The 21788-nt window shown below is 42.0% G+C and overlaps 1 protein-coding gene across 1 annotated transcript; it reads right to left on the reverse strand.

The window, feature by feature from the left end:
• Positions 1-157: 157 nt before the first annotated feature.
• Positions 158-21112, reverse strand: ppp1r1b (protein phosphatase 1, regulatory (inhibitor) subunit 1B). The gene is made up of 5 exons (XM_083895983.1): positions 20739-21112; positions 5854-5937; positions 4684-4759; positions 3321-3458; positions 158-954 (listed from the first exon to the last, which is right to left on the reverse strand). Exons 1-5 carry the CDS (start codon positions 20850-20852, stop codon positions 776-778), a joined length of 591 nt encoding a protein of 196 aa, XP_083752109.1. The 5' UTR covers positions 20853-21112; the 3' UTR covers positions 158-775.
• Positions 21113-21788: the final 676 nt, after the last annotated feature.

Genomic DNA, 21788 nt, shown 5'->3' on the forward strand with positions numbered 1-21788 from the left:
GACAGAGGCCTTGCTTTTGCACAGGCTGCCATCTTTGCCATGTTTTCTAAAGCAGCCTGAACAGACAAACCACCCACTGAAAACTGTACTTTTCAAGTTTTGAAGGAGAAATCTTTTCACCAAATGGAGAAAAATGACATAATTTCTAGTACAACAAGAGACACAAGTCCTTTGTTTATTACAGTCTGCAGTCTCACCATTAGATGCCACTAACTCTTATACAATGGACGTTTAAAAATGTTCAACTACTTTTTTTTAAAAAGGGTCACATAAGAGACTCTCACCCCTCAGTTAATATATATATATATATATATATATATATATATATATATATATATATATATATATGTATGGTATATACCATATACGTGTGGTAATTATTACCACAGAAGAACATTGAGCTCTGTGCAGGAGCAGTGAGGGAGACAGACACGGTCTCAGGGGGGATCGTTGTTCACGTTGACCTCTGCCCCCTCCACTCTCATCACAAACAAAGGGACATTGAGCCAAAGTAGCATCTGCACTTTGCTCTCTCAGTCGATCATTCCTCACCTGCTCATATTGGCCGAGTGCTAACACACAAGCTCCCCCTCTGTGCTCTCCTTCGTCCATCTGACCCTTTACTTTAAAACACAAATCTTTGCTCGCTCGTTTTCACTCACATTTCAATTTTTCTGCAGATTTGAACCAAATCACAACAACAACAACAACAACAGCACGTCCACTCCCCCACAATTCTTTTCTCATAAATGATTGCCCCCTCCCCAACTTTCTGTCAGTTACTCCCTCGACTGTTCTCCTCTCTTGTTTTACCCCCCTCCATGTCTTCCTCCTCCTCCTCCTCTTCTTCCTCCTCATCCTCCTCCTCCTCTTGTGCTGCATGGATGTGCGTGACCGTCTCTGTCACAGCAGCGAACTTGACTGCCCGATCAGTGGTCGCCGTCTCTTTTTGATCTGAGGAGAAAAGGCATTAATGAGAAAAGAGGCAGAACATTTTCATCAGTATTGATACCATAACCTTCAGTAAGTTAGTGAAAGAGCCTGATGGGAGGGAAAATTGTTGTTTTAAACGGGGACCAGATACAATTGATCAATGAAATATTAATAGTTGCATGTGCCATGTGTCTCTAATGTGTTTGTTTATGACTTTTCTGAATGGAATATGGAAGAGTTTTATATTGTGTATTTGTTTTTTAAATAATTACTACTAATATAATATATATTATAAATTATATTAATATTATATCTCAGTCCTATTTGTCAGAATAGTATACCTGTATATTACTATCAATCCTTGTTTCTTGCTATATGTTATTGAGAAGTACTTATATACTGATTCATACATTTTATAGATTTAACATCAGGAAGTGACTTGACTCAACATTTTTTTGTTTGTTTTTGTGACATGATTTTAAAATAAACTGATTTATTTAACAGCAAAAAACAGCATAAAACCTAATAAAGGAGTGCATATGCGTCCAAAAAATGTCAAAAGAAAAAAATATTCACCTGAAAAGACTTTATATCCTGCACTATATCATGAAATAATTGAAGAATTCAAACTCACGGTTCATGTCTTTCTCCATGCACTCACGCACACACACACACACACAGAAAGCTCTGTGTGTGCTGCTGCTTGTTAATCCTGTCTAGCTTTTCTGACTGGCATAGGTGTTAGTGCCAGACCCTGAGTCAGCTGCAGCACCCTCCACTGACAGATTTGGGGCGAGAACTAACGTGACGCCGTGGCCGGCTCTCTTACAACACACAGAGCTTCACCTGTCACGCTGCTGCTGCTGCTGCTGCTGCTGCTGCAGGTCTCACAGGAGCTAACATTACCCTGAAAACGTCTGAAGACTCATCCTCCAAGAACAACAGCTCGACTTCACAGGCAATAAACAGTGTTCTCATTCTGTGCTCTGTTAAGTGTTATTCAAGTTGTTTTTCCATCATTTTTTTTTAAAAATACAAGCAAACGCTGTCAGACTTTAAAAGTGGCTGCTGCCCAAATAGAACACTTTGTCAAGCTTTAACATGTCCCACAGTGACATTTCAGTCGTCATTTGATAATATAATGTGTTATATTAAAGCTCTGACAAAGAGGGCTCAGCAAAACATAAACTATGAGTTCATGTATTTTTTTCTGAGTCAATGTTATTTTTCATTTCGTACAAGGCTGAAAAGCAACAGTGGCTTCTTTTGAAGGGAAGACATTTATTCTGAAACTTCAAAATTGAAACATACTCAGGATTAATATCATGGCAAAGGGCAAACTCAGCCATTTAAAGAAAAACACACTTTTAGAATATTTAAATATTGATTAATTATAGTTCTTAACATATTTTGATTATACCTATTTACACTTATTATTGAAAAATATTTGTATTTGTCCAATTTTTAAAGATCCAGTTGGTACTTTTGAGACGACAAATATTGGCAGAAATGTAATATATTCCCTATATGAATGCTTGAGTGTATATTGATTTTTAAATGTACATGTGCATGTGCAAAAAAGCAAAAACTACCTGTTGAAATAGGCCACTTCCTATCAAAAACAACAAAATAATATTTACTAAAATGTTGGTGGTTCACATTCAGACTAGAGTACGGGTTAAAGTAAAGATTTTTTTTTTTTTCATTTTATTGCAGCTACAACTGTCGTGAAACACTTTAGAACAAATCAAGTTTTAAGTAAAGATCGGGTAGTGACAGAGACCTGGTTTATGTTTCCATCGCAGCGCAAACAGACAAACCATCCACAGCATGTGTATCGCGCTCTGAAACAGAAGCGAACTAAATAAAATCAAGAAGAATGCCACCATAGATCACTAATGCACTTGGAAAAGGATGGGGTGAGTGGACGAGTCAGCTTTTAGGTACAATCTGCAGTCTCACCATAAGATGTCAGGGCTTATTCCTACGCACTGGACCTTTAAAATCAAAGTGGTACATGTGTATCTGATTTTTATGTTCTTGCTGATTTATGGGGGTTTTATGATCATGCATATTTGATTATTTTAATGTTTTTGTATGTATGGCTGCTCACTGCTGTCTGTCTTGGCCAGGACACGTGACACTTAATGTCACACATTTATCTATTCCTACATAGATATATATACATATATACACACACATATTCTAAACCCTCCACTTAGAAAACCCAATCCTCAGTGCCATGTGTGTGTTGTCATCAGTATCAAAGTGTTCCAGGGTTGTGCATTTTTTCCCTTTAAAGAGTAAGCACATCAGTGTTGTTTCCGTCCGCCACCGTGTGCAAATGTTGTGGTCTGAGCCAGTCAACACAGAGCCCTCCCTCTCACCAGCAGCTTTGGTGGGAGATGTGTCTTCTCTCTCCTCTCTCTCCAACAGGTCCTCATCCTCCTCCCCTTCACAAGGGTCTTCCAAAGGAGGGTAGACACCTAGTTTCTGCATTTGTGCTTCAGCCATCTTCTGTACAGCTACACACACACACACACAGAGACAGGGAGACGACCACACACACACACACACACACACATGGACACAGATACAAGGATAGAGGGACATGTTGTTTTTGGTTTTACCACGCTTCAACACTGTCAGTTTTTTTTTATATATCAAGCCTTATAGGATTTAGTTTTAGTGTAGGCAGGATGCCAATTAAACACATGCACTGACAGACAGACGGACACAGGCCTGTTTGTTTTCTTTCCCCTCCTCTCACCGTGTTCTTTCATCTGCTTATTTGTACCCGTGTCTTCCCTGCTCTCCTGGCAATGCTGACTCACACTGTGCTCCTCTCTTTTGTGGTATTACCTCAACACAACCACCCGCAGCCCCCTTGCTTCCTCTGGGTCACCTTGGCCCCTTCTCTGCTTTCACTCTGTCACTATCTCTGATATGCAGAGCAGCACGGAGGCAGGTCAGTTTTTTTCCTTGAGGGTTAGAGGTCATTAGCTCTATGTGTGTGTGTGTGTGTGTGCTTTCTGGGGCAGCATGACAACAAGACATGCAACAGAAAATGTATATTATTGCTTTTTTAATTAGGATATGCAATAATGTACATAGCTCATATACGTGTGTGTTTCTCGCTCTCTCTGTCCATGTGTGTGCACATGTGTGTGCCACAGCTGTATACACAACTGACTGTAATCCTGGATGATCCAGACTTTCCTCGACTCACACTCAGCGTCTCACAGCTGTCACACGATAATCTCTCTCTCTCTCTCCTCTTTCTCCCTTTTCTCTTTCAGTTGCAGACAAATACACACAACCTGCTGCCGAGTGTATACAATATGACATGAGGGACACATCTTTGCATGTGACACACACACACACATGCAGAGACACTAGCAAATGCTTTTAGAGCTCCTAATGTCTCTCATGTCCTGAGGGTGTTATTTTCTCGTGCGTGTAAAGTCTTTATCTTGTGTGCGCAAGATAATGACTTTGTTCACAAGTTGTTGTCTTGTGCGCACAAAAAAAAGATAAATCACCTTTTGGGGACTTGAGTGTCTCAGTACATATCTAGCCATCTGTCACATGCATTGTTTTTACTTTGTTGTTTGGAAGCATGGAAAGCAAAGAGGAGTTTAATAACTGCAGTGAAGCAAGGTAAAACAAAAAAAAAAGGATTTGGACACAAGGATAAATTACAGTACACACACAACTATCTACTGTAGTACCGGTGGTGCTTGTACTGACCTTTGAGTGACGGAGGCTGGTACACGTTTGGATTGACACGTTTTGGTTTAAGCACTCCGTTCTCTCCTACAACCCACTGCAGACAGACAGAAACAGATGGAAATGACTTTTAATTCTCCTCCATATCAAATCCTCTGGTTTCAGTAAAATACTTTTTCTTAAAATATGTATTAAACAGCTTTATATTCCAACAGCTATCAGTGATCTGGACTGTTTATCCAATCAGGTGCCAGAACTCCACAAAGAGGCATGTCATGTTAACCAAAAGCTAGCCAAAGACAACGTCACAAACAACAACTTCATGGTTCAAATGAAAGTCGAGACAGTTTACATCTGCTCCTTTTGCCTCAAAGGGAAAAAAAAATACAATTTATTTAAATATTAAAATGTTTTACATGCAAATTGAGTGAGTTTGAACAATTGGTGACACAACATTAGTTTGTGATGACAGTGGGGCTGAGTGAAATGACGATGACGCTTTGATTTCGGTGGATTTGAGGGTGAGTTAATGTGAGAATGGGAATGCTTTGTGGTACGACTGTAGGCGACAGTAGCTCAGTGGTAGAGCGAATTGTCTTTCAACTTGTGGGTTGTGGTTGTGGGTTCGATTCCCAGTCTACTTGGGCAAACCACATATTGCTCCTGTGTGTGGAAATGGGTATAAAATACGCTGTATGAAAGTGTGAGGGAATGGGCAGTGTAGTGTAGTGTAGTGTAAAGCAGCTTTGAGTGGTCAAAAAAAAAATGAAAAATGCTATATAAATACTTACCATACAGTCTTACCCATTCATTCTCTATGACCAGGAACAACAACATTCCCAATTAATGAAGATCACCAATGACATTTGTTCAGAATATCATGAGGTTAGATTAAAAAGATTAAAAAAAGTTATGTTTAAATTTGTTCAAAATACACTGAACACCAAAGGGGAGGATCATGCAGATCATTAAAGTTAAGTTATGAGCAGAAAATGATAACACCTTAAGTAATAACACAAGTGTGTTCTCACAGTGTGAAGATTATAGGTTGATCCTTATATATAATTGATAATTTCATCATCCGGCCCTATAGATGACAGGGTTTTCATACATTTGTTGAGCCAGTGGTGGAGGATGACGGATGAGGATGCACTGACACTTATATAAAAAGTCTTTTCACTTCACCTTTACCTGATGAGTGGACTGATCGTCCTCGGGAGACGTGTGGTCGGCTACTCTGAACAGCGTGGCAGGTGTGGGCCGTCTGCGACGGATCTAGAGACAAACACAAACACGTGAGCAATTAAACAAACAATACAATGCAGTGTTATTGACAAAGCTCGACACAACACTGTATCAATAATATACAGACAGAGAGAGGGAGGACCATGCTGGGCAGTGGGCACTCACTGACGTCATTAGTGCTGCTGCCTAGTTTGCTGATGGGTCAAGTGCCAAAAAGGTCAGGTCAGGTCAGAGTGAATGTTGCGGTCAGTAGAATAAAGGAAAATTCATTACACTCGACAACATCGACAGATACAGTACACAGTGAACCCAAATAAGCTAATCTAGCTTTTTCTTCAAAGAAAAATAAATAAATACTGGATTGATTTGCTATCCTCACATAATGTGGCAAGTGTGTTTGATTACTTGAGTGTGTCATGTACAGTCATGCTCACTCTCACAAACAGAGGCACCATGGTAATAGGAAAAGGTTTTTTGGACTAAATGTCCAAAGAAAATTGAGTCCAGACACTCCCCTCCACTGACTGGTCTCCCTATCTGCCCCTCACTCTGTTCCCTGGAGGCTAATGGTATGAGAAAAAACAAGGCCAGGCAGACTGCAAGTCTGCACTTTACCTCGGAAATAAGTCATAGTACACAGTGAAGCCTCTGTATTAATGGCATCAAATACCCAGCTGAACTCAATACATCCAACTACCGCTATTGTGCCTAGTATTGGCCCAACAGTCTGGGGCTTTTTTAAAACTCTAAAACACTCACACCAGACTTGAAAGGAGACTGTAACATAACCTGTAACACCATGAGCAGGCAGGTTTTTGCATGACGTCTGTAACAGAATTTAGTAAGTATGCAAGTGGAAGTGTTTGCTTCCAAACACTTCCACTTGCATACTTAACTGGAAAATACTGTCTGGGTTCCAGACAGTATTTTGATAACTGATAAACAGTTTGACAATGACACAGTTCTGCTCAGTATCATTGTAACTTGACATCTCTTGGTTTTGGACCTTTGGAAGTTGCTTTGGGGACACATACTGTCTACAGATAAAGTGGTGAATCATTTGTCAGCTTAATTAAGTTCATTAGTTTGCAGCACAGAATGTGATTGAGGTGCAAAAGTAGTTTAAAGGGGACATCTTAGAACATCTTAGTCCACTGCAACAAATGGCATTTTACCTTAGAAGTAAACAGGAACTGAGGTTTGATATGATTTATTTGAGGTGGGGTATCATTTGAATTACCCCCAAGGCTCTGTGTGCTTATAGCTGCAACGACCTGGCAGGTCAGAGAACCACGGTATTGAAAATGTCCTTTCTGAAGCGATCCAACCTTGACATGAACCTTGGTGCTGTTGTTTACAACACCACATAGCAGCACAGGAGGCAAGTTAAGTAGCTTGGCTCTATTTTGTGTAAAACTGCTCCATTTGAAGAGTTGTGTTTGTGTTCGGTTTACATCCTTCTTGTCCTTCGAGGGGGAGGTGTGCGTCATCAGAGTGAGGCTCGTGTTGCCAAAGCAAAGGCCAGGTGGACCTCGGCACTGGTGGAAAGCTGCCACTGTCAACCTCAACAACACAATGTAATCAAGCATAGATTTGACCCTTATGTCTGACACCGGACAAATGTTAATCTTGTCACGCAACCTTCAGCTTTCCTGTCGACACGAGTGCCCCTCGCTTTCAACTCTCATTTCTATATCACTTGATCCTGTTTACGTCCAAGTCCGTTTTTCATTCTTTGACAGTGACGTTACCTCATGCCCGGCTCATCCTCCATCAGCCAAATACTTCATAAATGAAATCATCGTCATAATCCTTTGTGGTCTGTCCTTCCCTCGCCTTCATCGATCCGTATCTGTCGTTGCTTGGCGGTGACGATTCACGGTTCCTCCACGTGGCTCCTCCATCTCCTTCCTCCCCCCCCCCCCCCGACACGTGTGCAGGCTTGGGGCTCCGTGCTGCTGTGAACCCTGCTGAACTCTGCCTGTCCCAGAAACCTGCGACCATCCTCACACGACAGCCTGAAGTGGCTCACACAGAGACCCAGAAGAGTAAGCAGACACCAGATGTTGCCATGACTGTGTCCTGTGGCATTTCAGCTATTAAACCAGGGGAAATACTGCACGGTTTTGTTACATTCCAGTTTCGGGTGTAACAGTGAAAGGCATTTCATCTCGCAGAATCTAATGATAATCAATTGAAACGTCCAGTGTTTTTAAAATCTAAGTGAAGTTGTCATTTGGCAGAAATTTGATATTGACTGTATGACATTTATAACAAGAGTCAGTTCAGGGTCAGGAGTCGGGTCAACGCGCCATAGACAAACTAAATATCTTTTAAGGCTATGTTCTCCAACACACTTGGAAGAGAAGGGTGAGTTGAGGGATATTCAGCTGCAGCATGCAACTTCACCAGTAAAGTTTGCACAGTGTACCTTTAAGTGTGGCAATAATATGTAGTCTATTAAAAAAAAAAACACGTAATTTCTCCATTTTACATTTTTCTTCGAAGCCTTCACTCCTTCTATTTTCATTTAATTACCAGGACTTACCAGGACCTTTCTTTGTGATGGAAAATCATGAAACAAAAGCAGTTCTTTTACCGCCTGGCATCTCCCTCACGACCACCAGAGTGGTCAGAGTTTTTCCTACCACCTCTAATGAGGTGTCATCGAAAAAGAAGAGTTTGCACGATGGAAGCGGAGAAAGATTTTGACAGTTCAGAGTCAGAGTCCATTTACTGAGCCCGGAGATAAAAATAGCTATGGTGAAACACACGAAAAGGTAAACTGAACGGTGAGATAACTGAATACGTGTGTGTATGTGAGAGGACAGCAGATGTCTGTCATCCCAGTGGCGTCTGGGTTACCATTGTGGTGATCTTATGAAATACCAAGACATGACCTCTTAGAGCGTTAAAAGGACAACAGTCTACTTTGCCGACAAGATTCAAAAAGAAAAAAAAACCCAGGTTGTAAAATGCAGTAAATGTCACTTAGATTATATCCGCTGGCTTTTAATCAAATACAGAATTTATTTCAAAATACACTTGCTGTTTACAAAATACCTCATGGTCTACTTCAAACTACATTTGAAATCCTCCAGACAGCGGTGGTTCTAGACCTGTTTTACGGAGGGGGGGGGGGGGGGGGGTCGGGCTGGAGTCAATGTTTTTGTTGTGTTGAATCTGACCTACTTGAATGCACTGCTCGAAGGGATCTGACTTACAATGTTGAGCCACATTAGCGCCACTGTATCATCACAAGAATTGAAGAATTCATCATCATTCATCACAAGAATTCCTCCATGTGGAAGAAGGGACAGTGGGCGTGGTTAGGTTCTGAGTGACAGAGGTATTGACACCTGCTGGACCACCTGTAGAACCACACCTGGCTTTAGAACCCTCAGATATCAGACCCTGGTCTTGCAACTGATCACGAGTTAGTTAGTAAATGGTGGAGTCAGTCCTCAAAAACAAACTGCTTGATGACATAAAATGTGCAAAACTGTGCTGTCTGTTAAAAGGATATTAAAAAACCTACCTATAACTTGAGGCTGTGGCTGCATAATACACCTGTTTGACAGTGCATTTTTGTATTCAGTATGACTAACATATTTTTTATTTGATTGGATTTGAAACAACATGAGGATATGATTACACAAGTCATCACAAAGGCATGTGTTGCATGCACATAAACAGAGATGTTGATGGGGGCAGTGACGCGTGTTACTGTTGTATGACACTGGCAAAGCCACATGACATAAACACATGTTGTGACTCTAGTAATTTTCCAGCTTTAAAACAAGAGCGCTCTGCCCGAGTTACATAATACTGTGTGTGTCACTTCCTCATTTACGCCACCACTGGGGCACAGTATGTGAGATTACCACTGCTCTGCTTTATCCCTTTACCCTCCCTGGTTCCCTCTTTTACGTCTCTAACCAATCTCCCAGTCCTTCTCGTCCGCTGGCAGCTATTGTTTTTTTCCCCCTACATTATGATCATTGGAGCTACTGTGGACTTATTGTACGCAGCCTTTCAACAGCACCACAGGTGCACACCTGCAGGCGTCCGCGAGAGTCTCAATATAAACACCGGCTCGTGGGTCACGGTGTAGACAGGAGGCACGTCGTTTCATCTGAAGCTTATGAGAGAATTTGAAAAATGTGCTGTCTCCATATTGTGTGACAGAAAACAGGAAACTACAAAGTTTGTAGCAATTCAATATGATACAAACATGGTTTTATACTCTTTACTTGGGTGTTTTAGGATCTGACGCATGAGTAAAAGAAATCTAATTGAAGGCAAAAAGGTTAAGTAGCCACAAATGACTCCAATTTGGGACTCCACGATCTCACTCTGTGCTGTGTGGGGTACATGAGTCATTGCTAAATGTTGACTTTGCACATGTGTGTTTGTGTGTGTGTGTAGGTATGCGTGTTAGCTACAGCACAGTTTTGAGTAGCAACCTGGGAGTAGATCAGCCGATCTGGGTCTGCTCCCCAGAGGCCCTCCTTTTAACGGGTACTATCATGACCTGGCCTATAAAAAGCAGCAGGCGTGGAACAGTATAAACTAGATCAGAGTCGTCTCCAGTGAACGAGACAGTAAAACTCCATCCTGCCCTGCGCTAACAATAATGCATCTCCCGGGGAGTCAGCTAAATAGATTTGGGCTCAAAGCAAAAGACCACACTGAGAAAAACGCACCACAGATCCCCTTCACTGTCGGCTACCATCCCTTGCAGCTGACAAAGCTTAATATCCTATTAAGCTGCGTGTCATCTCTCTCTGATATAGGAGGAAGCTTGACCATATGAAGCTGGCTGTATCTTAATATGACCCAGCTCTGGATAGATATGGATTTACAAGATTGATTTGTACAGTTGTGATCTACCCACCGGCACGTACCACTGCATCACTCCATGTAAGTGCTTATATAACATAATGGTGAAGCAATAGGAACAAATTAACTAAAGAGCGTCAGTCTTTACAATTCCTAACCCTGAGTGTTAGACAATTCTTTCACCCTGTCAGCACATTAGAACTTGATTTATGATATGTTAATATCTGTGGCCGGCCACGTGAAAACCAGCAACAAGTCATGTAAACAAAGAAAAATCTTCTTTAAAAAAGATGTAAAATAAAAGCACATACTGACTATGCAAGTTGAATTTTTGAAGAAGCAACTCAATGCTTCAAATCACAGTATTATGGGTCTTAAAACCTTAAAATAAACTTTGTATTTAAATTAGGGTTGTTTGATCGCTGTAAACCGATTTCTAGTTGGGGTGTGGTGATACCACATTCCAGTGCTTCCGTTGTTTTTTCAGCCAATCAGCTGAGAGTCACAGAGGAAACACATGGATACTTTATATGCCGACCCAGCATATAAAAAGCTTGTTATTGTTACTGTTGCTTCAAGAAGCTGCATGTGTTTTCATCGTTGAATGAAGATGGACAAGGAAATATGCATTGCAGAAGAACTAAATCGTGGCTGTTACAGCGCTGATCTGTGGCTGTACATCTTAACGAAGACAGAGGCCGACTGGGCCGATCTCACTTCTGCTATGCTATGGAAATGGATAGATTATTTAGCGGCCGAAAGAGAGTGACAGGATATGAGAATAACTGGACACCTTGAGGCAAACAGACACTGTAGTTACTTCTGAGATGACAATATGAGGCTGTGGTGAAAAGACCCCCAAATCTCTTATTAACCTGCCATCTTCTTATGGTGGTGAGTTTTTTATAACATTGTTAATCTGCGCTACGTTAGTGTTCATTTGGAAAAAAAAAAAAAGTTCCTCCATTCTAGATGCTGTCTTTTAATACCACTCTGCGTTTCAGAACATTATCTGGCCAACATTGTTATTAGCTAGCTCAGTATTGTCGTTTTAATTTGAAAATGTTATGCACATCGAAATTTGTGTTCGATCAGATGATCGTATGATAAGCATGTGATCATCTGCTATTAATATGAATAACAAACCAACCTGATGTGCTTGAGTAATGTGTGAATGACAGCTTTGTGTATGAAGTATTGACTGTGATGCTAATGATTTAGCAACTAGCAACTAGGGTTAGCACATCATCAGCTCATTCAGCAACAGACTGATCCATCCACACTACACCACAGATCCACTTAAATGTATTTATTTGTATTTGATATATGAAATATGTGTTTATCTTTGATCCTTCTAACTCTTAAGTATATTAACTTTATCATTTTTCATCACCGAGACCTCTTCATAGAACCCTCGGGGTCCCTAGACCTGCTATTGATAACCATTGTTCTACTGCTACAATAGTTTCTGTCCTGTGGGCTAACTGATATCAGAGGTCACTGTCAGGTAGCCCGGGAGGGGGTTGGACTATGGACAGACACGCAGCTTGTGAACAGGCAAGGCAGGCAACTGCTTGGGGCCCCCGAGCCGATAGAAGGGCCCCCGACACTCGGAGCCTGAGGGCTGTTTTTACTGAAATGTGCAGTGACCGGGCATATTCCCGCCCCCTTAAACAACAATGGGTAATTTGCAATGACATCTCAGTAGTAAACATCCCTAAAGGGGCCCCACCTCACGTTGACCTGTGTGAAGTTATCGTTCTTGTTGGAAACGAAGCTGAAGGAAAATGAAGAGGATTCAATCAGGTAGTGAAGAAAGATGAAAGATGAAGAAAAAAGAAAGACACAGTTGTAAGTGGCGCTGCTGGCGCAGATAATGATATAATGATAACATTAACAGTAAATGACTGCTGTTATTGAACTGTTACTTTGTCTAACTAACAGGGACACAGACTTGAACAGCAGCTAACATTAGCATCAGAACGCTAGCAGACGCTAACGCTAACCTGTGGGTTTAGTACCCCCAAGAAAACTATTTAACTTCTATACTTTATATTTTGTTTATAAGTTTATAATGTGAGTTATTTACAGTGTAATGTATATCTTTCTTATTAAGTTTATATAGTCTTTTTTCAAAGCTATTTACAGTATTTTATTGTTATTTACATTTTCACATACTTTATTTATTTTAAAAATTACAAGGTTTTTTCCATGTTATTTAATTCATTTCGAATAAAAAAACCTTTTGAATTCATACATTTTTCGTTGGTGTCAGATTATTTATAACATAAAGGTGATGAACACTGGTCGGAAGGGCTCCCTGGCAACTTTTGCTTAGGGCCCCAACAGACTCTAGAACCGCCACTGACTATGGAAATGTGATGATACTGTCTCTTGGCTCCCAGAAGATGTAAATCTCTGAGGCTAATATTCTCCCTAAACCAGTTTGAGAAGTGCCTACATTTAAATGGCCACATCTTCTTCAAATATTTGAAGTGCTAGATATTATTGGAAAGCTTAGAAATCCCACTTTCAGAATCTGTAACTAACTCAAAATGCCCCACGAGAGAGTTGTACCTGGTTTTTCCATGGCCGGGCACATATGTAATAGTTTTCAGTTGTATTATTGTATATAATGGATTCATTGCTCATTGTTCTGTATATCTTTATACTTTTTGGCTGGAGCAAAACACCAAAATGCTCCTACGTGATCAATATCACGTCATCAAACGTATTTTTTAATCCAACCCCAATGTAACTAACAAAAAATATTTTACAGAGTGAAACTGCAAGACATACAGTTAGCCTCCAAAATAGATGATTACACCCACTGACCACTTTCTTAGGTACACGTTTAAATGCTGTTTAAAGTTTAATCAACTACGGTAACTCAATGTATTTAAGCATATAGACATGGTAAAGATGACCTGTTAAAGTTCAAACTGAAGAATGGATAAGAAATGTGACTTCAGAGACTTTAAATGTAGAATTGTAGAATAGTTGGTGCCACATCAGCTGGTCTGAGGTTTTCCAGAAACTGCAGTTTTACCAGGACACAACCACCTCTAGTGTTTGCAGAGAATGGTGTAAAAAAAATTGCTTGGAGGGTTAGTTCTCTGGGATAAAAAATGCCAGAAGTCAAAGGACATTTCCCAGACTGGTTTGAAATAAGAGAGTAGTAACTCACATATTTCACTTGTCACAACCCCAGTATATACAGCAGCAGAAGAGCACACAGAGTGCCACTTTATTATACGTGTACCTTGTTTTTTTCTTTGTCTTGTTCAGGGATTCAGTGAAATGCAGTTTCCCATAGAAGAGGAATGGTTTCATTACACTCTGAAAAGTGTTTTGTCCTACTCTTTACAACCTCAGGCACGTCCTCACTCCCCCTTGTGAGGCTTTTCATCTCAGCTGTCCACATCGTCTGCAGTTTTATTTCCCGTCTCGGTTTTATTCACTGTTGATCACAAAAAAAGTTGTGATCTTTTTATCCAAGCCCCCACCACCACCACCCCCTACTTCACAGTGAGCCTTTTAAATTGTGTGTTAGAGTCCCTTATGGTGCTCTAAGTGCAATGACTTCAATAATACAATAAAGTGAAAAACGATCCATCTTGTACAGGTTTTTTAGGTCAGTTAAACAGGTTAAGCAAACGTGTGGTCAGTGTGAATAGCATGTGTATGTCGGTTTTGGTCTTGGATGCTATAAGATATCGTACTTGACGATAATAATAGACGATACATAAAAAGCCGATGTAATCCTCTAGTTTGCTCATTAATGGCGGAAGCAAGACAATATTGCATAGCCACTAGGATATGGCTTCACTGGTTGCAAAAGGCAATAGTGAGAAGTTACTTGCTATTTTCTAGACATCTCGAGCTAGTCGTGCTCTTCAGTAGAGCATAATGAAACGTTTAGTAAATTATTTAGACGGAAAGACATGCACACAGGGCTACAAGGTTTGTGTAGTGGTTATTACTCTTGCCTTTGCAAGAAGACTGGGGTCTGCAAGTTTGCATGTTCTCCCGTGTGTGCATGGGTTTTCTCTGGGTTCGCCTATTTAAAAAAAAAAAAAAATGCGGATTTGGGGATTAGGCATATTAGACACTCAAAATTGACAGTAAGTGTGAGAGTAGATGGATGTTTATCTCTACGCTTCCCTGTGATGTATTAGCGACCTGTCCAGGATGTACCCCGCCTTTGGCCAGGGGTATGTCAGCTGCGATTGGCATTTGCGCCCACCACGACGCTCATGTGGAGGATAAAGCGGTAGAAGATGAACGAATGAGATATATTCACACATTATATGAGGAGACACCACTGTGACTGACAGCTAACATCAACCAAAAGGTACCTGGTTGCATGTAATGTTGCAGGATTTTTACCAGTGTTAGTTGGCATGGCCAAATGGATTTGCATTTACCTGTAGTCCATTTATCAGCCTAACGCGTCCCATCTTGACCAAGCTGACACACAAATTGTTTCCATAAGCATTGCAAAATAAACTAAATGCCTTAGTTCTGACCTATACTACGAGAAACCCACCCTGCTCCGCTCAGTCGTGACGCACAGACAGAGCTGCCAGGCAGCCTCTACTGCGTTACAATTCACTGAGTAACCCTCGGTTGTTGAGTTTCTAGCTGGTTCAAGGTCGCGTCTCCACAAAAAGTAACCACAACTGCAGCTTACACAGGTCCAAGGTCTGTCTAATATGCATCACTTGCTCCTATTCAAATGGGTGGTATTGCTAAATGTCCATGCTGTTGTATGTACGTTGCTTCTTGGCATTCACCACTCAACACTTTTGTGGTGACCTTTGGCCGTACCACTGGTTAACTGAACAAACAGATGGCTGGGGATAGCATCTGGAGGGGCTCTCCAATGACCCCCAAATAGAAAATGTAATTATGCTTCACCCGCTGGCAGAATGATATCACACTCAGACCACCCCTCCCCTCCCTTCCCCTCCCCTCCCCTCACTATCTCCTGCTCCATTGTCTCACTGTGCCCCCCGGCATTAATGTAATTAGCTGTTTTATGGCCTGTTATTTCAGGGACTGTAGCAAGAACGGTTTAACATCACCATACGACGGAGATAGTGTGTCAGTGTGATGATGACTGACAAGCAGCCACCTGCCATGCCATTGCACACACTGGAGCAACACAGAGGGCAGCGACAACAGGGGAGCTGCCAATCAAAGCTTCTACGGAAACGATGGCATGGCTAACAGTCCGCAAACACTCGGCTTGTTCTGTTTCTCTTACTCGTGCATTTGAACTCCGTGGCATCAGATTGTGCAGCTGTCAAGGAGCCGTTCCACAGGTCAACAGGCAAAGTGCAGAGTTGCCATAGATACTCATTTGTAGTGTTGTGTCTACCAAGAGTTGATCAATGCAAAAAAAAGGCAGCTGCTGGTAGTTGCTGTGCAAACATACAGCTCATGGCTTGGATGCAAATGCAAGAACAAACGAAGAGCACACTTGAGATTTACAGGTACAGTGTGTAACGTTTAGGTTGCAGCTCAATATCCCTCACCTCACTCTTCCTTTACAAGTGTGTTGGGGAAACTATGTAGCATTCCGTTAGCATCAAAACTCAAAAGATGTTTAGTTTGTCCATTGTGGGCTGTTGTAAAAATCGTGGCCTCAGTATAGCTGAGGTGGCTTTAAATATAAAAGGCTCATTCCAGGATCTTCAGTTTCTGGTAAATTAAAATACTTTACCGAAATTTTACACACTCAAACCTTAAGCACAGATTCAAAAGAATAGTTCAAAACTTGGAAATGTTTATCATCTAATTGTGTGCTATTGTATCTAAGCTCCTTTAGTATACCTACAAATCCTTGTTTTTCCCACTTCAATGTACTGCAGATGACATTTGCCCTTGGATAAGCTCATTAAGTTGCAAGCAGATAATCATTGCAATAAAAGTCTCAGCCATTGTTAAGAAAATCAGTGATTAAAACAAGCACAGGAGCAATAACATAATGCAGTGTCTTTCTGTGTTGATGAAACAGGGATCGAGACCAATCCCATTTGTTTTGAGTCACACCTCAGTGCTCCTCTTATTATGCTGACATCAGCGTGTCTCCACCCTGTGGCTCTTCAACAACAGCGGCAGACCCCAGACCAGCTTCTGACCCTGAACATGAAATTGTGAGGGGAGGATGAAGGACAGCTCAGTGTCCAGATCCTGTCACCGTTTCAGTGACGTCAAAAGAAAATCGGCTCCAGATGAGGTCCAGCTCTTACCACCACCCCCCACCGCCATTTCTCTCCCCGCTCTGCCTCTGCTGCCCTCCTAATCCCCTGCATCTCTTCTCATCACAAATATGGTCCCTGCTGCTGCTGTTGTTGTTGACGTGGCCTTGGGGTTGAGATCCACAATGATTTCTCTGCACGCCCACTGACAGAAATGTGCACACGGAGATCAATGAAAGGATATTAAGTGAGATGACTCTCTGATTTGGCCTGAATTGGTTCCATTATTGAAAATCCCTGAATCAAAAGGTGTTTGGCTGAGTGGGATATGGACACAAACAAAGCCAATTTGTTTATATAGCTATGTTGCAGGCCTATTAGGTTCTGCAGTGTGCTTGGCTATACCCAAGTTGCAAGGGCATTACGGCGCAATTTCAACTCACTGTGTACAGTGTCATCATGCGACAAATCACTCTACCCATGCTCAATATTTATGTTTTTCAACTGTTTATACATTACACACATCCATGCACACATGAACCGAGAGCACTATGAGGATGAATGTAAAATGCACATGATTGTAATGAATAAAAAGTTCTATACTGCTGAATAAAGTGGAAAAGGGGGCGCATAACAGGAAACCTTTGTTTACTGATACAAGCCATGAGCATGTTGCTTGTGAGTCATGACACAAATCAAAACACCAAGACTGTCAAAAACAGGGAGGAACAAACTCGTACGCGACCGACAGAAGACAGAGACCCATTGATTGAGGCCAAAGTGCATTTCCAATCTGTGGTTTTTCAGTGAGGCAACTCGATTTCTGAAAAAAGTCATTCGTTTTGTGGCCACTACAAACATCAACAAGCTGCTTTGGTAATGCAAAAAAAATATATATTTTCATCAACCTGACAGATCACGTCAGCGGGTAAACTGAGTCAGACCACTAATGGTGACATTTCCGGGCCGTCCACATGCATGGAAAGATCACTGCACCCTCTTGCCCAGTCCCAGCATGCTTTGTGCTGTCCAATACCATGTTCTTTCTGGCCCGTGCATGTTGACAGTCCCCCAGCCTGCTAATGTTTACCCACCAACACGCGCTGCATCAAAGGTCGCTGGTTGACGTTTAACACAGATATTAGAGCGGACAGGAGGGTTGGAGGAGAGTGGGTGCATTTTGGGGGGGAATTGGGCGGGAATCGCCGTAACCGTATGCACAAATGCCTTCCACTATCCTTTGATAGATGTCTGCGTGTTGAATCCACACAGGATCAGGGATATAGCGTCTGTGCCATGACCCTAATCTCAGTCCATTATGTGCATCACTCTACGTCACTCGCACTGAACGCAGGGTGATGTGTGGGTTGGGGTTGGGGTTGGGGTTGGGGTTGGGGTTGGGGTTGGTAGGGACGGTAAACACAACCACGTGCTTCTCCGCGATGTTGCACACTGCTCCTGACCTGTCGCTCTGAAGATTACAGAAGAGTGATAATCTTAAAACATCATTTTATTCCAGCAGGATTTCAATAAGATGACTGAGCCAAAGATGCCAAGGTTGACAGAGGGGGCGGAAAAGAAAGGAAAAATTTGTTTTTGAAATACAAAACAAATCCTCTGGAGAATGGCGCTAATCTGAAAAATGAGGCTTTGTAGCAGCTCAGGCTCACAAATAAATTGCTTCTGTGTAAAATGTTATTTTATCACATTCATATTATGTGCACAAGAGAAGACGAGATCATATGTTAGAGTAAGAGGCTCAATGACACCAAGACAGACTGAATATCTTAAAAGTAAGGTTTATATGCGTATTTTTTGATCCCTTATGACATAGAAACTGGAATATATTTCTGCAATTTAAACATTCACAGAACAGGACAGGAAAGTGTCGAGACTGACCATCTAACACCTGTGAGGGACGCATAAATGTTTGCTGTGCTCCCCCACAGTGTGCAATATTTCGCCGAGTGGGTGGTTGTTTCGGAGTGTCTCTCACATTAACACCGCAGAGCATCCACACACATACATGTGTACAAACACACACCGGCAGCAATGTAAACAACTTAACAGTCGGACAAAAGTTGTCCATTAAAATTGACCTTTTGGATGCCAACTGTGGGGGAGCTTCGGGCGACGTAGCTGTACGGCGCGTCGCCATAGCAACAAGGCCCGGGTAGTTTGGTCGATAGCAGTTTTGGGGGTTTAAATGCCAGAGTACAGAGGAACCACTTGTGCGAAGAATGGCACAGTCATCAAGAACTTATTAGAAACGATGCACTTTTGGGGAAGAGTAATTGCAATGGTAGGAGACGGGAATGAAATGAGGGTCGTTAGCTGGTTCTCTCCACCCACTCGCATGTCCCTGGAGACTCCCATCAGCCCCGCAACAGATACGATCTGCTTTTAAACATGCATAAACACGTCCTTTCCTGAACGCCCATTCGGTCTTCGTGTTCCCCCGCACACATATGCATAATCGTTGCTTTGTTTACACCATTTGTACTGAAACATAGATATACGTGGGTTCTTGAATGAACTGGCCGTTCAGTAACAGTGGCACCGAGCAGCTGACACAGCACATGCAATATGTCTGAAGGTGAAGGCCAGTGACGCTCTGCTGGAGGAGACCCAATAAACAGGACTAAATATAGCAGATCACTGTTTGAGCATACGGGGATTGAGCAACTTGGTTGTCCCCAAAACCAGAACCAGAGCAGCTCACATGGTACAGTAGATCGATACCCTGTAGCCTCTCCTAGAGCATATCAGAGGTAAAGAAAAGAAGAAGGGAGGGGGTGTTATGTGTAAATGTGTGGTTAGAAGTCTTAAAGTTAAATTTAAGAACTACTTTTAGTTGCTGTGCCTTGATCTCTCTTGTTTTCTCTGCTCACAAACAAACTTGTTCGTTCTGAGATGTACTGAATTTGGGTTAAGACGGAGCACAAGTGCAGGCCATTTAAGCTCATGAATCAAGGACAGTTACTGAGGGAGCTGACCGAAGACCGGTGAGATCAGAGCTCAGGTTGAGGCATTTTTCTATCATTAATTTTTCCTTCATATAGCAAAACCTCTTTCTCCCGTTTCCCTCTCCATCCCTCATCATACTCTCTGGAGAGATGAGCCATTGGCCTCAATATACCTCAACACCAAACAGTGGCCGTGCTGGCCCACTTTCCTCAACTCTAAAATTACAGCGACACGACGAGGTGTGTCATTGAAAGAAAGAAAGAAATAAAGGAAGAAGAAAACGCTATTTCACATGTTGTCAATGCTGAGTCAGGTTTGAGATTCTGAAATGACAAAGCAGGACTGGAGGAGCAGTTGTTACAGGCACATGGCAAAGAAAGTGTCAACAGGTTGCCGTTGTTCTTGCTGCTGCTGCTGCAAAATATCGATCTGTTTTCATACAAAAGATAGTGTGACTGTCAACGTCAATGTGATAAACATGTCAAGATGAGACGGCACTGATCTTATGAGGCAACAGAGTGAGGGAAATGTCATCATCATTTCTCAACTGTGAGGCAGACAGAGCCGGCAAATCCAGCACTTGTCACAGATGAAACAAAACAGAGAGAGAAAAGGTAGCATGCTGAGGAGGAAACCGTCTCTGGACAGGAATGGAAAAACACTTCATTCAACCAAGCAGACACTTGATAATCGGAGAGTTTGTCCAAGAGACATTCACGTGTAAGATATTAATTTATGCAGAAAAAAAAGTCAGAGCTGAAATCAGAAATCCATACAGACAAACTATTTCTCCTCATGATCCACTTGTCTGCTCACCATCTCCACTTGCCGAGGGTCCAGGTTTGTGGGTGCAGACGCTGGCATAGCAAAGTGGATCTTCTTCCTCTCCTTGGGCTCCTCCTCGACCTCGGTCGACACGGAGGGGTCCATGATTCTGGATCCTGGTGGTCTGACTCCCAGTGGAGGGGTTTCTATCAAAGATCACTCTCTTAGCCTCCCTGGAGGAACCTTCCACTGCTGACTAGTCTTCTTCTAGTCTCCTTCCTCACTCTCTCTATCTCTCTCACCCTGACTCCTGCTTTTTCTCAAACATCAAACTGAACAGTCTCTACTGAACTGCCCTCTCTTCCTGTCTCACAGTTGCTGATTTCCTCCCCGTTGCCTCTCCTGCTCTCACTCTGTTCCTCCCTCACAACCTGTGCAGCAGGAGTTGAATGAGACTCATAGTTGGCTCTGGCAGTGAGGGAGAGAAGTGGGAGGGGAAGGTGAGCAAGAGGAAGGCGGGGTTAGTAGGATAAAGGGGAGGAGCTAGAGCAAATTGTGCGTGTGTGTGGAGGGGGGGGGGTTGTTGTGAGGGTATTTGTTTGTCTGACTATCTAAGCTGAGGTTGATTTGTAATCAGAAAAAAAATAATAATCTCATCACATCAGCTGAGCCTCTTTTGGCCTCTATTTGTGAATGAGAGATTTATGAGAGCGGGAGAGAGAGATAAACAAGAGGAGAATGGGGGGGTATATAAACATTCAGCAGTCACACTGCTTTATTAGGCTCAGTAGTGTTAAATATAAGATTCTACGTCAATGAAAAGTCACAACATTTGTCAGGAATCTGTGATAACAGTCATTTTAAATGTTTGACTAAATGTAGTAGCACTGAACGCTCTAATGTCTAAGAATAAGTGGCATCTAATGGTCAATTTTTAAGAATCAGAGGACTCATACATTCATCCCTCAGTCATTTGATTCATTCATCCCAGAGTCTCTGAATTTATGACAACGCCATTTTTCGCCAGTATTTCTCCTTTCTCCTTTTGGAGTCGCAGTGTAAAAGTCAATGTCTCCATGTCTGTGGGCAGAGATTATAATA

The sequence above is a fragment of the Microchirus variegatus genome (genome assembly GCF_963457635.1).
Source record: "Microchirus variegatus genome assembly, chromosome: 10".
NCBI classification, from domain to species: domain Eukaryota; kingdom Metazoa; phylum Chordata; class Actinopteri; order Pleuronectiformes; family Soleidae; genus Microchirus; species Microchirus variegatus.

Bases quoted from the DNA above. Each gene is read 5' to 3' on its own strand.
- ppp1r1b (XM_083895983.1), bottom strand. From the start codon at position 20,852: ATGGACCCCTCCGTGTCGACCGAGGTCGAGGAGGAGCCCAAGGAGAGG. The intron at 4,760-5,853 runs GTAAAGGTGAAG...GTCTGTCTGCAG, and splicing joins ACGATCAGTCCACTCATCAG to TGGGTTGTAGGAGAGAACGG. The intron at 3,459-4,683 runs GTCAGTACAAGC...GTGTGTGTGTAG, and splicing joins CCAGCCTCCGTCACTCAAAG to CTGTACAGAAGATGGCTGAA.